The sequence below is a fragment of the Salmo salar genome, chromosome 17, assembly GCF_965601325.2.
Source record: "Salmo salar chromosome 17, fSalSal1, whole genome shotgun sequence".
Classification (NCBI taxonomy): Eukaryota; Metazoa; Chordata; class Actinopteri; order Salmoniformes; family Salmonidae; genus Salmo; species Salmo salar.
This window is the reverse complement of record NC_138307.1, coordinates 82659751-82676407: the sequence shown is the minus strand read 5'-3', so window position 1 is coordinate 82676407 and position 16657 is coordinate 82659751. Positions and strand designations below refer to the sequence as shown.

At 43.1% G+C, this 16657-nt stretch overlaps 1 protein-coding gene and 1 long non-coding RNA gene across 2 annotated transcripts; both read right to left on the bottom strand.

Annotated features, from left to right (window-relative positions):
* Positions 1-4610: 4610 nt before the first annotated feature.
* LOC106576632 (uncharacterized) lies at positions 4611-5358 on the bottom strand. Its single transcript, XR_014381050.1, has 3 exons — positions 5279-5358; positions 5113-5154; positions 4611-4848 (listed from the first exon to the last, which is right to left on the bottom strand). It is a non-coding gene; the product is annotated as an uncharacterized LOC106576632 (long non-coding RNA).
* A 427-nt stretch (positions 5359-5785) lies between these two features.
* On the bottom strand, positions 5786-6930 carry LOC145850290 (uncharacterized). The gene is made up of 2 exons (XM_082963352.1): positions 6626-6930; positions 5786-6393 (listed from the first exon to the last, which is right to left on the bottom strand). The coding sequence occupies exons 1-2, from the start codon at positions 6801-6803 to the stop codon at positions 5786-5788; spliced, it is 786 nt and encodes a 261-aa protein (XP_082819478.1). The 5' UTR covers positions 6804-6930.
* Between the last annotated feature and the right edge of the window lie 9727 nt (positions 6931-16657).

The following is a 16657-nucleotide window of genomic DNA, read 5'->3' as shown; positions in this document are numbered from 1 at the left end:
GTCATTTCCTTTTGCTTAAATCTGTCAGAACATGCAATAACAGCCCGTGGCCTATTTCCAGAGGTCTTACCTATTCTATGGACTCTGGAGAAAGTGACATTACGCACAACATCAGTGGGCAGTTTTAGTTGAGTTGACATAAAATCTCGGACTGTGTCCTCACAGCCTCTGCTGTTGTCATTCTCCGGTATCCCTGAAAATATTAGATTGTCCCGCATTGATCGACACCGTACATCAAGCAAGGTTTCTTTAAGTTGTTTGTTCTCCCTTTGTACCACCTCCACCTTGCTATGAATAGAGTCTACAGTACCTTTCAGCTCCGTGTTCTCTTTCCTTAGATCATCAATCTGACATTGGCTGAATTCTAGACTGGCACATAATGCATTGATGTCCTCTCCTAATATATCCAAGATATCAAGTTTGGCAAGCCTTTCATTGATGGATTTTAACAAGTCAACATCCATATCAGTAAACCTCTCCCCACTCGCGCCCTCTTACTAAGGGATGGTTTGGTTCCATCGTTGATACCTACTGGTAAGACCTGACAAGACTAACTGGCCACAGACAAACAGAGAACACAGGTATAAATACACAGGGGATAATGGGGCAGATGGGTGACACCTGGAGGGATGGAGACAAGCACAAAGACTGGTGAAACAGATCAGGGTGTGACAGTATGAAATAAATAGTACAACTACTGAGCTATATTGTATGCTAAAAAAAAAACTAACATTTTATTATTTTATACTAATACAATTTCTCATTGAAAGAGAATTTGTAATAAAGTACTAAAAAAAGCTAAAGATGTTTGTTAGCTTGAACAGCAACCCCAAAATGACACAGTATATATGTCTGCTCTCTGAGCAGTATTAAAACCGGTTGATACAAACTGGTCAATCTTTAGCTGGCTAGTTTATTAACCTAAGGCTTATTAAACTGTTGGCTGGTTAACATGATAAACTAGAAAAACGAATTGCTAGCCGACTAAGGTTAGTTTAGCTAGCTAACACCCCAGACAATAACTTACTCAGTAGCCTCCTCCTGTACACTCTGCATGCAAAGGCTCCCCAATAACTTTACCCAGTTGCACAGCATGACTGCGCAGTTTACCTCACAATAATTAAGGCTTGTTTTTTTGTGTACCACACCAAAGTTTTTATGACCTGCATTGTCTGTCTGTCTGTCTGTGACAAGCTTTCCCAATGCTGTTGGTCATTGAATGTCTGACGTGGCCTCGCTTGGCTCATGCACTTCTAAAAGCAGCCACTAGATGGCGTCCTAAACCATCTGATCTCCCCAAAACGGCTCTGTGAAAAAGTGCCACTTACGTGATACCATAGAGCAGCCTTCCTTTAAAGCATGGGTTGCGACGTGTCAGAGTAAATTTAAAATTATTTCATTAATTATTGGAATTGATTAGGCCAAGTGAAACTGAACTCTCTGCTCAGTTTGACAGCTGCGCGAGTTTCGTCAGTTTCCTTGATAGATCAGTCCGTGACCCTCAGGCTGCAGTTCAGTCGTTCAGCAGCAGAGGAAGTCCTGTCAGTCATTTTCCGCGTTCAAAACAACTGGGAACTCGGAAAAATACGAGGTCAGTAAACTGTACATTTGAAGATGAAACATGATCAGACCTACTGTGCATCTTACTGTGAAAATTATTATTGAAAACAAGTCTAGGTGGGAACTGTTGCTGTTAAAATACAAGTAATATGTTTTGTTCTGAACTGGAATAAACTGATTGAAGCAAGATGCTTTTTGAGGCAAACACTCACACAGTTCTGGGTTGCTCCTCTACAGCAGGAAGTGGTCTCCTGCCTGACTGAGAATGCAGTAGATGTTCTGATCCAGTTTGGCACCACATACCTATGTGAGTCAGGGTTCTCAACTCTGGTGTACTTGTAATACAAGTTTTACAAAATTCAACCAGTCACACACCTCTCATTAGGTGTGTGTGTGTGTGTGTGTGTGTGTGTGTGTGTGTGTGTGTGTGTGTGTGTGTGTGTGTGTGTGTGTGTGTGTGTGTGTGGTGTGCATCTTGCTTTAATCAGTTAATTCCAGTTCAGAATGAAAATTATTTATTGTATTTTAGCGGCAACAGTTCCAACCTAGACAGATATGTAAGTGTTTTTAATTGGGGAAAATAAACATGAATAGCTATTTATATGGGTATTTAATTTAATCGTTATTTGTCTATATTGTATTTGTTTTAGGTATCAGGGAAATGAAATGTACTGATGTTTTCATAAGCTTTGGTCCCTAGGAAAACACAGAATTTCTCATTTGGATCCCAGGCTGAAAAAGTTGAACCCCTGCCATAGAGATTAGAGGATTCCTCTGTGTATCTGTCCCATTAGGGCGTCTGGGAGCGCTGTGGGTAGCGCCATGAGCCCATCTCCATTTTGAAGAAGTCCATTTTCTTCTTCTACTACTTTTATGATTTGGTAAACAAACTGAAAGGGTGCACACTGCCATCTGGAGGGTGTTGTTGGAACAGGTGTAAAGCCAAGGTTGGCGATTTACTGCCATCTGCAGTTATGCAATGTTTGCTCACGAGTATAATTCATTATATAAATAGTCTCCAACACTCTACTCAACAAATTGGATGCAGTTTATCACAGTGCCATCCGTTTTGTCACCAAAGACCCATATATTACCCCCAACTGCGACCTGTATGCTCTCATTGGCTGGCCATCGCTTCATACTCGTCACCAAACCCACTGGCTCCAGGTCATCTACAAGTCTCTGCTAGGTAAAGCCCCGCCTTATCTCAGCTCACTGGTCACCATAGCAGCACCCACCCGTAGCACGCGCTCCAGCAGGTATATCTCACTGGTCACCCCCAAAGCCAATTCCTCCTTTGGTCGTCTTTCCTTCCAGTTCTCTGCTGCCAATGACTGGAACGAACTACAAAAATCTCTGAAACTGGAAACACTTATCTCCCTCACTAGCTTTAAGCACCAGCTGTCAGAGCAGCTCACAGATCACTGCAGCTGTACATAGCCCATCTGTAAACAGCCCAAACTACCTCATCCCCATACTGTATTTATTTATTTATCTTGCTCCTTTGCACCCCAGTATCTCTACTTGCACATTACTCTTATGCACATCTACCATTCCAGTGTCTAATTGCGCTACTGTAATTACTTCGCCACCATGGCCTATTTATTGCCTGACCTCCATTATCTTACCTCATTTACACTCACTATATATAGATTTTTCTTTGTTCTATTGTATTATTGACTGTATGTTTGTTTATTCCATGTGTAACTCTGTGTTGTTGTATGTGTCGAACTGCTGTGCTTTATCTTGGCCAGGTCGCAGTTGTAAATGAGAACTTGTTCTCAACTTGCCTACCTGGTTAAGTAAAGGTGAAATAAAAATAAATAAAAAATTAGGTGATGCTGATGACCTGGATGGAGTCATGTGATTCTTCCTTAACTGGTGGGACTTCCTATGGGTTGACTACTTCAAAATGGTGGAAGCCTTCAATGGTAATATCCATGCACAAATGGGTTTTATCCGTCTTGAGGCCGCTATAAATCTTTATGTGCAATACAGAAGACCAGTGGTTCATGTATTTCTAACAAAGATGGTGGATAAATGAAGATAATTCACTCAGCCCGTTTCCCGTTGAAGAAAATGGTCAATTCCGTTCTGCTTAACGGGGGGGCTCTCCAATAGACACCAGTGTGATAGCAGCTGGCTCTGGTCTGCTTAGTTCAAGAACTTCCATTGAACCAGAAAAAAATGAGGGAGTGGGATGTCTGGCTTCCTCTTCCGTCTCGGTCTCCAATAACATTTTACTCTGCCCGCAGCACCTCCTTATGTGTTAGTTCAACCAATCATTTGGCCTATGTTCTTATGAGGCTTCCCTATTGGGCAAGTAGGACCTTTTAGAGGAACATCATTAAGTACCAGTCATAGAGATGGAGAGATGTCATAACCTTATATCCATCCAATTATGGCCTCTGTGAGCGCATGGGCAGCACCATTGAGGCTATCTCCATATTGAAGTAGTCCATTTTCATCTTCACGATTGGCTGAACCCTCCTGATGACTAGGTTGGACATGATGACTCCAACAGGGTCACCAGGAGGGATCAGCCAATGAAGTTGGAAGTCCCACCCAGTTGATTACATTACAGTGGTGGAAGCCCTCACTGGCAATGTCCATGCAAAAACAGGTTATTTCCCAGATATGACCTCTTTCCATCTCTATGCTGTTACCCCATAAAAGAGTAAACCAAACACCCAGGTGGGAAGACTACCTTGACTGGGCTCCTGTGTGCCATGTGCTAAGATTTTGACTAAAAAAAGGATATAGCTTTTATCAGATTTGACATTTCGTAGCAGGTTAGGATAATTAACCTGTCAGGTTAAAAAAAATACTTTACGGTCAGGAAAAGAGTTTGGGTTAGCTAAAATGCCCCCAAATTATAAAAATAACCTTTTGATTTAAATTTGACAAAAGCTGTATCCATTCTAGCCATGGCCACGTGCTGTTTGAAGGGTGCATGTGTGTTTATCCCAGTGGTTAATCCAAGGTATGCCTTGCTTTAACTGCTATTTGCAATTCAACAACATCAACTACAGATAATGAAACAAACCAAATGAATGTAATGTTCATTTTTATTCTTTCTACATGCTACATTCTATTCCGGTGTACTTTGTTAACATGAAGCTGATGAGGACTAATTGTTACACACCATGGCTGTATTTACACAGGCAGCCCAATTCAGATCTTTTTGCAATTGGGGGATTGTCGTCGAACATCGCAACACTTCAACACTTGGAGAAGTAGCTAGAGGCCACCGTCGCGAGACATTCCTTCTGGAAGAGCAGATCGATCCTACAAGATAATTAAAATGTCCATATTCAGTTACAGCCCTAGAGGTGCTCGCATAAATTCACTAAAAGACATCCTAAATAAACAAAAAGACACCCTAAATTCACTAAAGGACATCCTAAATTCACTAAAGGACATCCTAAAGTGACATTCTCATAGAATGTTTCACACATTTAAACATTGAATGCGAACCAATAAACTCACTTTGGTATGATGGAAATAAAATGTACAAAATGTAAAATACACATTTTTAATTTGCATACTTACATTCTCTTTAGAGCCATTGTTTTTTGACCGCGACCACTTTCCCTGTTTGAATGAGAAGAAAAAAAATCAAATTTCAAAGTTAATAGGAATTTCTGTGCTGAAACACAGTATATTAACACAATAAGAAACTGGAGAGAAAACATCCAGGTCAAAACCAAACACTTACATTGTCTGTTTGATAGTCGCCACACAGTTTAAGTCATCACTTATGTTGTCGTCAATCAAAGCTTGAGAGAAACAAAAAGCCCAACAGAGATGCATAACTGACACTGTCACACAAGCCATTTTAGAGATGCATAACTGACACTGTCACACAAGCCATTTTAGAGATGCATAACTGACACTTTCACACAAGCCATTTTAGAGATGCATAACTGACACTTTCACACAAGCCATTTTAGAGATGCATAACTGACACTTTAACACAAGCCATTTTAGAGATGCATAACTGACACTTTAACACAAGCCATTTTAGAGATGCATAACTGACACTTTCACACAAGCCATTTTAGAGATGCATAACTGACACTTTAACACAAGCCATTTTAGAGATGCATAACTGACACTTTCACACAAGCCATTTTAGAGATGCATAACTGACATTTTCACACAAGCCATTTTAATCTAACATCCAACTACTCTATCAATAATCCTGTTGTGCATCTTTAGCACGTTAATACATGTGTTTTTTCTTCGATAGGTCAAATACATTGAACTCACCAATGCAGTTCATCTGGCAAAGGTTCAGCGATGGCGTTGAGCCCGAGGAACAAATCACATGATCGCTCAGCTGGAACAAGCCGTAGAGGGTTCCCATGGTCTCTTCTTCGCTGGAGTCTTCCTCTCCTGAGGTGAAGTGATTCCCAGCGTGTCTCTTACCCCTCTTAGGAGGGGGCTCAGAGCGGGTAGGAAGGGTAAGGCGAGTAGGATAGGTAGGATAGTTAGGGCGGGTAGGATGGTTAGGGCGGGTAGGAGGGGTAGGATGGTTAGGGCGGGTAGGCGTGGTAGGATAGTTAGGGCGGGTAATATAGGTAGTTTGGTTAGGGCGGGTAGGATAGGTAGGATGGTTAGGGCGGGTAGGATGGTTATCATTGTTAGCAGTGTGGGTAGGGTCAACATCATCCCCTGCATGTCTCTTACCCCTTCTACGAGGGGGCTCGGGGCGATGGCGGTCAGTAACCTTAGCAGGGCGGGTAGGAAGGACATCAGGGCCGTCATCATCCCTCCAAACAGTCACAAAACTGGTGTTGAAACCTGAGGCCTTCTCCACGTGGCAGACGACTGGAAGACGCAACAAATGTAGTGTTACTTAATCAGGGGCGATTCCCCATACACAGATTTAGACTAGTCTTCGAATAAAAAGCCATTTCAATTGAGAATCTCGATTTAAAGTGTTTCTTAGTCCAGGATGAGGCTTAATCTGTGTTCTGGGAAAACAGTCCACAGGATTTAAGAAATAATTCCTGTTTCTTTAAGGAAAAAAACCCATTGGGTTGTAACTAATGTAACGTACTTTTAGCCACAAAATCGTTGTTTGTCAGGTTCTTCACTCCGGCTCCCCCAGTCAGGTTGAATTTGAGGGCCTGCTTCTCCAACAAGTTCTTCAGCTCACATTTGGAGAGGATCCGTCCCTCAGACAGACTGGGGACCAAGGCTGCTACAGCCAACACCACCAACATCTGCATCTTCATGTTGTCTCTGTCCGGCTTGTCTTTCCTCGATTGAGACGAGAAGATCACAGTGGCACAGTAAATATACTCTTGGTGCCCCTAGCCTCTTGGGAGTGACGTGACCAAGACTCGTACTTACCCTAGATTAAAAAAACAAAAGGTAAGGTAATAAAGCTGGCTCTCTGAAATCTGTGAAAGGACTACGTCAATGTAACAAAACTCCACCCAATATTTTGTTTCACCACTCATTTCAGACCCCTTAGGGAAATGCTTTAAAAACTGCCTTGTGATGGTATAACAAAGGGTTTTCCTTTGTTAAATAAGTTACACCTTGACCTACTGAAAACGATGGTTAGACTTTAGACACACAATAAGGTCAAACAACTCTCACGGGTATCTCACGACCACATGACTGCAATCACCAGGTAACTTCGATCGCTGTGTGCCACACCTAATAACAACACTACGTATGTGTCCAAAAGTAATCTCTCGAAACGGAGAGAAAACCGAAACCCTCACCAAGAGCTAAAAATAGCATTCTTTTCATTTTCCTGTTCTGACTGATCACATGACATATAGGAGTAACGTGAGACCCATCAATGTGGTTTGTTCTCATGCATTGTATTCATCTGTACTGTTCATGTCAGGAACACCGTGTTTGCAGATGGATAACATGTCTGGAATGGAACAATATAAAAAGGTACCATGTCAATGACATAAACTCAGCAAAAAAAAAGAAACGTCCCTTTTTCAGGACCTTGTCTTTCAAAGATAATTCGTAAAAATCAAAATAACTTCACAGATCTTCATTGTAAAGGGTTTAAACACTGTTTCCCATGTTTGTTCAATGAAGCATAAACAATTAATGAACATGCACCTGTGGAATGGTCGTTAAGACACTAACAGCTTACAGATGGTAGGCAATTAAGGTCACAGTTATGAAAACTTAGGACACTAAAGAGGCCTTTCTACTGACTCTGAAAAACATCAAAAGAAAGATGCCCAGGGTGCCTGCTCATCTGTGTGAACATGCCTTAGGCATGCTGCAAGGAGGCATGAGGACTGCAGATGTGGCCAGGGAAATAAATTGCAATGTCCGTACTGTGAGACGCCTAAGACAGGGAGACAGGACGGACAGCTGATCGTCCTTGCAGTGACAGACCACGTGTAACACCACCTGCACAGGATCGGTACATCCGAACATCACACCTGCAGGACAGGTACCGCATGGCAACAACAACTGCCCGAGTTACACCAGGAACACACAATCCCTCCATCAATGCTCAGACTGTCCACAATAGGCTGAGAGAGGCTGGACTGAGGGCTTGTAGGCCTGTTGTAAGGCAGGTCCTCACCAGACATCACCGGCAACAACGTCGCCTATGGACACAAACCCACCGTCGCTGGACCAGAGAGGACTGGCAAAAAGTGCTCTTCACTGACGAGTCGTGGTTTTGTCTCACCGAGGGTGATGGTCGGATTCGCGTTTATAGTCGAAGGAATGAGCATTACACTGAGGCCTGTACTCTGGAGCGGGATCGATTTGGAGGTGGAGAGCCCGTCATGGTCTGGGGCGGTGTGTCACAGCATCATCGGACTGAGCTTGTTGTCATTGCAGGCAATCTCAACGCTGTGCGTTACAGGGAAGACATCCTCCTCCCTCATGTGGTACCCCTCCTTCAGGCTCATCCTGAAATGACCCTCCAGCATGACAATGCCATCAGCCATACTGCTCGTTCTGTGCGTGATATCCTGCAAGACAGGAATATCAGTCTTCTGCCGTGGCCAGCGAAAAGCCCTGATCTCAATCCCATTGAGCACGTCTGGGACCTGTTGGATCGGAGGGTGAGGGCTAGGGCCATTCCCATCAGAAATGTCCTGGAACTTGCAGGTGCCCTGGTGGATGAGCGGGGTAACATCTCACAGCAAGAACTGGCAAATCTGGTGCAGTCCATGAGGAGGAGATGCACTGCAGTACTTAATGCAGCTGGTGGCCACACCAGATACTGACTGTTACTTTTGATTTTGACCCCCCCTTTGTTCAGGGACACATTATTACATTTCTGTTAGTCACATGTCTGTGGAACTTGTTCAGTTTATGTCTCAGTTGTTGAATCTTGTTCGGTTCATACAAATATTTACACATGTTAAGTTTGCTGAAAATAAACGCAGTTGACAGTGAGAGGACGTTTCTTTTTTTTGCTGAGTTTAACTACAAACATTCACATTTAACTACGAGGTGATACGATAGATACTGGATATTAAAAGGGATTTGTTCATTTGATGTATTCATTATTTTGTCAAAGTAGGACATGTTACAAAGAAAGCCCTAGTGAACAGCAAAGGCTGCAAAATGGCATCTGTTGGTTTTAACTCCCTCACTCTGGGTAGCTGTAGGAGAGGATGTCATCTCTTGGAGGCCTTTAACCCTGGGTAGCTGTAGGAGAGGATGTCATCTCTTGGAGGCCTTTAACCCTGGGTAGCTGTAGGAGAGGATGTCATCTCTTGGAGGCCTTTAACCCTGGGTAGCTGTAGGAGACGTTTCCTTTTGTAGGATAAGTTTAATTTTGTTTGAAAGTTTGTTTCTGCAGCCTCCATCAAGGTCTTCCCTCCACCCCTGGATGCAGCCTCCATCAAGGTCTTCCCCTCCACCCCTGATGCAGCCTCCATCAAGGTCTTTCTCTCCACCCCTGGATACAGCCTCCATCAAGGTCTTCCCCTCCACCCCTGAATGCAGCCTCCATCAAGGTCTTTCACAGTTTCACACGTTGTCAAATAAAAGCCTCGCTGGGTTTAGAGCTTTAAGGATCAATGAAAGAGTCTTCTAATGAACAGCCAAATTAAATACCCACTGGGCACAGCACGTCATGGCTCCCGGGTGACGCAGCGGTCTAAGGAACTGCATCTCAGTTCAAGAGGCGTCACTACAGTCCCTGGTTCGATTCCGGGCTGTATCACATCCGGCCGTGATTGGGAGTCCCATAGGGCGGTGCATAATTGGCCCGGCATCGTCCAGGTTTGGCTGGGGGTAGGCCGTCATTGTAAATAAGAATTTGTTCTTAACTGACTTGCCTAGTTAAAAATAAAGGTTAAATAAATAAATAAAAACGTGGATAATTGGGTAATATTTGGTTTAGAAGTTGATAAATGAGATTATAACCTATATTCACCCACTCAGACAGCCAAAAGTTACTTGAATTTCCAGTGTGTTATTACTATGCTTTCAACCATTTAAAAGGGCAGCAAAGTTGAAATGGGAAGACAATGTCAGGTATTTAGTTAATTTATACAACATATTAACGTGGTATCACTGTGCTTCATCTAATAACCTAATGACCTGGGTTGTAGTTGAGAAGACATTAAAAGTACACGGTGCAAGTGATCAATGCTGTTGTAGATTCCTGACAGATAATTAGAGCCCATTGTGAAGATCTCCACAGACCTGTGATGACCTATGACCTGCTATCTGGAACGTGCACGCTCTATGAGATTACACCAGAAGAAACGTATCCAGGTAGTTACTGTAGCCTCAACATGTAACCAGGGATGTTGTTCATTTAAAGGTCGAATGTTACATTAGTTTGTATTATAGCCTTAACTTTCAGATATTTGCTGTATTACAAAAGTAATATTGAATTGTGTTTGGTTGCAGAGGCAAGCAGATATGAACATTTATAGGAGATGGATCTACTGCTGGGATAGTACCATCTGAACCACTGGCTTCATCCCATTCTTTAACGTCTGGTTGGATAGTACCATCTGAACCACTGGCTTCATCCCATTCTTTAACTTCTGGTTGGATAGTACCATCTGAACCACTGGCTTCATCCCATTCTTTAACTTCTGGTTGGATAGTACCATCTGAACCACTGGCTTCATCCCATTCTTTAACTTCTGGTTGGATAGTACCATCTGAACCACTGGCTTCATCCCATTATTTAACTCCTGGTTGGATAGTTTCATCTGAACCACTGGCTTCATCCCATTCTTTAACTTCTGGTTGGATAGTACCATCTGAACCACTGGCTTCATCCCATTCTTTAACTTCTGGTTGGATAGTTCCATCTGAACCACTGGCTTCATCCCATTATTTAACTTCTGGTTGGATAGTACCATCTGAACCACTGGCTTCATCCCATTCTTTAACTTCTGGTTGGATAGTACCATCTGAACCACTGGCTTCATCCCATTCTTTAACTTCTGGTTGGATAGTACCATCTGAACCACTGGCTTCATCCCATTCTTTAACTTCTGGTTGGATAGTACCATCTGAACCACTGGCTTCATCCCATTCTTTAACTTCTGGTTGGATAGTTCCATCTGAACCACTGGCTTCATCCCATTCTTTAACGTCTGGTTGGATAGTACCATCTGAACCACTGGCTTCATCCCATTCTTTAACTTCTGGTTGGATAGTTCCATCTGAACCACTGGCTTCATCCCATTCTTTAACTTCTGGTTGGATAGTACCATCTGAACCACTGGCTTCATCCCATTCTTTAACTTCTGGTTGGATAGTACCATCTGAACCACTGGCTTCATCCCATTCTTTAACTTCTGGTTGGATAGTTCCATCTGAACCACTGGCTTCATCCCATTCTTTAACTTCTGGTTGGATAGTACCATCTGAACCACTGGCTTCATCCCATTCTTTAACTTCTGGTTGGATAGTTCCATCTGAACCACTGGCTTCATCCCATTATTTAACTCCTGGTTGGATAGTTTCATCTGAACCACTGGCTTCATCCCATTCTTTAACTTCTGGTTGGATAGTTCCATCTGAACCACTGGCTTCATCCCATTCTTTAACTTCTGGTTGAGCTGGAGGCAGGTTAATAGGCTATTTAGTCTTATTGTTTTTGGTTGTCAACGCAACCAAATATCAACATTTGATTGAAGAATATTAATTAAAATGAACATACAGTACCATAAGGAAAGTATTCCTGTGACTTTTTCCACATTTTGTTACGTTACAGCCCTATTCTAAGACGGATCCCCTCAATGTACCCACAATACCCCATAATGACAAAGCACACACAGGTTTTATAAAAATATCACATTAACGTAAGTATTCAGACTCTTTACTCAGTACTTTGTTGAAGCACCTTTCGCAGCGATTACAGCCTCGAGTCTTCTTGCGTATGATGCAACAAGCACACCTGTATTTGGGGAGTTTCTCACATTCTTCTCTGCAGATCCTCTCAAGCTCTGTCAGATTGGATGGGGAGCGTCAAGATATTCGTTCGGGTTCAAGTCTGGCTGGGCCACTCAAGGAAATTCAGAGACTTGTCCCGAAGCCACTCCTGCGTTGTCTTGGCTGTGTGCTTAGGGTCGTTGTCATGTTTGAAGATGAACATTCACCCCCAGTCTAAGGTCCTGAGTACTCTGGAGCAGGATTTCTCTGTTCATCTTTCCTTCAATCCTGACTAGTCTCCCAGTCCCTGCCACTGAAAAACATCCCCACAGCATGATGCTGCCACCACCATGCTTCACCGTAGGGATGTTGGCAGGTTTCCACCAGACGTGACGCTTGGCATTCATGCCAAAAAGAGTTCAATCTTGGTTTCATCAGACCATAGAATCTTGTTTCTCATGGTCTGAGTCCTTTAGGTTACTTTTGGCATGTGCCTTTTACTGAGGAGTGGCTTACATTTGGCCACTCTACCATAAACGCCTGATTGGTGGAGCGCTGCAGAGATGGTTGTCCTTCTGGAAAGTTATCCCATCTCCACAGAGGAACTCTGGAGCTCTGTCAGAGTGACCATCAGGTTCTTGGTCACCTCCCTGACCAAGGCCCTTCTCCCCTGATTGCTCAATTTGCAAACATTCTTAAAAACCTGTTTTCGCTTTGTCATTATGGGGTATTGTGTGTAGATTAATGAGTGGGGGACAATTGAATCAATTTTAAAATTAGGCTGTAACATAACAAAATGTGGAAAAAGTCAAGGGGTCTGAATACATTCCGAATGCACTTTATGTTACTATAAGGGAAAAATGCTCCATATCCCATGGAATGAAACAATATGACCTTATTTTTCATTGCATCCCGCTACACCATAGGATTACTGATAACTGTCTTGTCCAAATGTTGTTGTATTGTCTGTCTGGTTGAGTATTGTCCTGTCAATCATCCTCCATTTATTATGGCTGTCTTGTCACTGTCATTATCGTGTTGTTTTATGGTTTATTTTGGTAAATATTTTTCTTAACACTTTCTTGAACTGCATTGTTGGTTAAGGGCTTGTAAGTAAGCGTTTCACGGTAAAGTCTACACTTGTTGTATTTGGCACGTCACAAAAAAAGTTTTATTTGATTTTGAAGCAGATCATTTTTTATTGTTTAACAGTAAACATGACATTAACAAAAGTTCCAAAAGAATAAAGATTTTGTATTTTGTCCTGTAATTTATTCAAATCTCTCTCTCTGTCTCTCTCGCCCTCCCTGTCTCTCTCGCCCTCCCTGTCTCTCGCGCCCTCCCTGTCTCTCGCGCCCTCTCTGTCTATGTCTCTGTCCCTCTCTCTCTCAATCCTGCACGCACACACACACACACACACACACACACACACACACACACACACACACACACACACACACAGTGGTTGGTTGAGGTACATCAGAAGTGTGTTGTGCCTGGTCTAGCAGATATCCCAGTTCACAGTAGTCCAGTACTGCCCTCTAGTGGTGTTCAGTTGAATCTCCTGACGTGCTGCTGGTGTTTCCACCACTACTGGACTGGTAGTTCTAGTTAGGGACCTTTAAAATGGATTAATCCCAGTTAACCACTATTAGACCATGGTTACATCTCCAAAGGAACCCTATTCCCTATATAGTGCACTACTTTAGACCAGAGCCCTATATAGTGCAATACTTTAGATCAGAGCCCTATTCCCTATATAGTGCACTACTTTAGACCAGAGCCTTATTCCCTATATAGTGCACTACTATAGACCAGAGCCCTATTCCCTATATAGTGCACTTCTTTAGACCGAAGCCGTATTCCCTATATAGTGCACTACTTTAGACCAGAGCCCTATTCCCTATATAGTGCACTACTTTAGACCAGAGCCCTATTCCCTACAGTGAGGGAAAAAAGTATTTGATCCCCTGCTGATTTTGTACATTTGCCCACTGACAAAGAAATGATCAGTCTATCATTTTAATGGAAGGTTTATTTGAACAGTGAGAGACAGAATAACAACAAAAAAATCCAGAAAAACACATGTCAAAAATGTTATAAATTGATTTGCATTTTAATGAGGGAAATAAGTATTTGACCCCCTCTCAATCAGAAAGATTTCTGGCTCCCAGGTGTCTTTTATACAGGTAACGAGCTGAGATTATGAGCACACTCTTAAAGGGAGTGCTCCTAATCTCAGTTTGTTACCTGTATAAAAGACTCCTGTCCACAGAAGCAATCAATCAATCAGATTCCAAACTCTCCACCATTGCCAAGACCAAAGAGCTCTCCAAGGATGTCAGGGACAAGATTGTAGACCTACACAAGGCTGGAATGGGCTACAAGGCCATCGCCAAGCAGCTTGGTGAGAAGGTGACAACAGTTGGTGCGATTATTCGCAAATGGAAGAAACACAAAAGAACTGTCAATCTCCCTCGGCCTGGGGCTCCATGCAAGATCTCACCTCGTGGAGTTGCAATGATCATGAGAACGGTGAGGAATCAGCCCAGAACTACACGGGAGGATCTTGTCAATGATCTCAAGGCAGCTGGGACCAGTCACCAAGAAAACAATTGGTAACACACTACGCCGTGAAGGACTGAAATCCTGCATCGCCCGCAAGGTCCCCCTGCTCAGAAAGCACATATACATGCCTGTCTGAAGTTTGCCAATGAACATCTGAATGATTCAGAGGACAACTGGGTGAAAGTGTTGTGGTCAGATGAGACCAAAATGGAGTTCTTTGGCATCAACTCAACTCGCCGTGTTTGGAGGAGGAGGCATGCTGCCTATGACCCCAAGAACACCATCCCCACCGTCAAACATGGAGGTGGAAACATTATGCTTTGGGGGTGTTTTTCTGCTAAGGGGACAGGACAACTTCACCGCATCAAAGGGACGATGGACGGGGCCATGTACCGTCAAATCTTGGGTGAGAACCTCCTTCCCTCAGCCAGGGCATTAAAAATGGGTCGTGGATGGGTATTCCAGCATGACAATGACCCAAAGCACACGACCAAGGCAACAAAGGAGTGGCTCAAGAAGAAGCACATTAAGGTCCTGGAGTGGCCTAGCCAGTCTCCAGACCTTAATCCCATAGAAAATCTGTGGAGGGAGCTGAAGGTTCGAGTTGCCAAACGTCAGCCTCGAAACCTTAATGACTTGGAGAAGATCTGCAAAGAGGAGTGGGACAAAATCCCTCCTGAGATGTGTGCAAACCTGGTGGCCAAGTACAAGAAACGTCTGACCTCTGTGATTGCCAACAAGGGTTTTGCCACCAAGTACTAAGTCATGTTTTGCAGAGGGGTGAAATACTTATTTCCCTCATTAAAATGCAAATCAATTTATAACATTTTTGACATGTGTTTTTCTGGATTTTTTTGTTATTCTGTCTCTCACTGTTCAAATAAACCTACCATTAAAATTATAGACTGATCATTTCTTTGTCAGTGGGCAAACGTACAAAATCAGCAGGGGATCAAATACTTTTTTCCCTCACTGTATATGGTGCACTACTTTAGACCAGGGCTCATAGGGCCCACCCTGCTCCTCCAACCCAAGCCCTGTTGTAGGGGCCCACACCCTGTCCTAGTCAGGAATGTAGAGAATGTTGTGTCCGCAGTAGGGGGCCTTTCTCCCAGGCCCCGGGAGACCAGTCTGCTGGCTAATGACTAACCAGATGACTGACCAGACTATCCGAGTGTTAAACCAGGGATTGACTCCAGCGTCTGTGTTGCTGAAAACCCAGCGCTCTCCTCTCTCTCCTCTCTCTCTTCTCTCTCTCTCTCTCTCTCTCTCCTCTCTCTCCTCTCTCTTCTCTCTCCCTCTCTCTCTCTCTCTCTCCTCTCTCTCTCTCTCTCTCTCTCCTCTCTCTCTCCTCTCTCTCTCTCTCTCTTCTCTCTCCTCTCTCTCTCTCTCTCTCTCTCTCTCTCTCTCTCCTCTCTCTCTCTCTCTCTCTCTCTCGAATTATTGCTTATCTTGCCAACATATGATGTCCATTATAGCTTATAGAAGCGAATGTTTATTTCTTCAATAGAGAAAATCGTCATGTAAAGAAACATTTTAGTGAATGCTGGTTAAGAAACCGTTGTCGCAATTCAACACATGGAAATGTAAGGGGGGGATACATATTACAATGGTAATATAATAATCAGCATACAGAATAAAATGGTGCTCTCCAAAATAGAGGATTTGTCGAGATAACAACAACTACAAAAACGTCATGCATTGACAGAGTGATCTTCACAAGCCAACTTGTCATAGAGAGAACAGAATGTAGCAGCTAACTACACAGGACATAGAGAACAGAATGTAGCAGCTAACTACACAGGACATAGAGAACAGAATGTAGCAGCTAACTACACAGGACATAGAGAACAGAATGTAGCAGCTAACTACACAGGACATAGAGAACAGCATGTAGCAGCTAACTACACAGGACATAGAGAACAGAATGTAGCAGCTAACTACACAGGACATAGAGAACAGAATGTAGCAGCTAACTACACAGGACATAGAGAACAGAATGTAGCAGCTAACTACACAGGACATAGAGAACAGAATGTAGCAGCTAACTACACAGGACATAGAGAACAGAATGTAGCAGCTAACTACACAACACATAGAGAACCGAATGTAGCAGCTAACTACACAGGACATAGAGAACAGAATGTAGCAGCTAACTACACAGGACATAGAT

Bases quoted from the DNA above. Each gene is read 5' to 3' on its own strand.
- LOC145850290 (XM_082963352.1), bottom strand. From the start codon at position 6,803: ATGAAGATGCAGATGTTGGTGGTGTTGGCTGTAGCAGCCTTGGTCCCC. The intron at 6,394-6,625 runs GTACGTTACATT...TGCGTCTTCCAG, and splicing joins CAACGATTTTGTGGCTAAAA to TCGTCTGCCACGTGGAGAAG.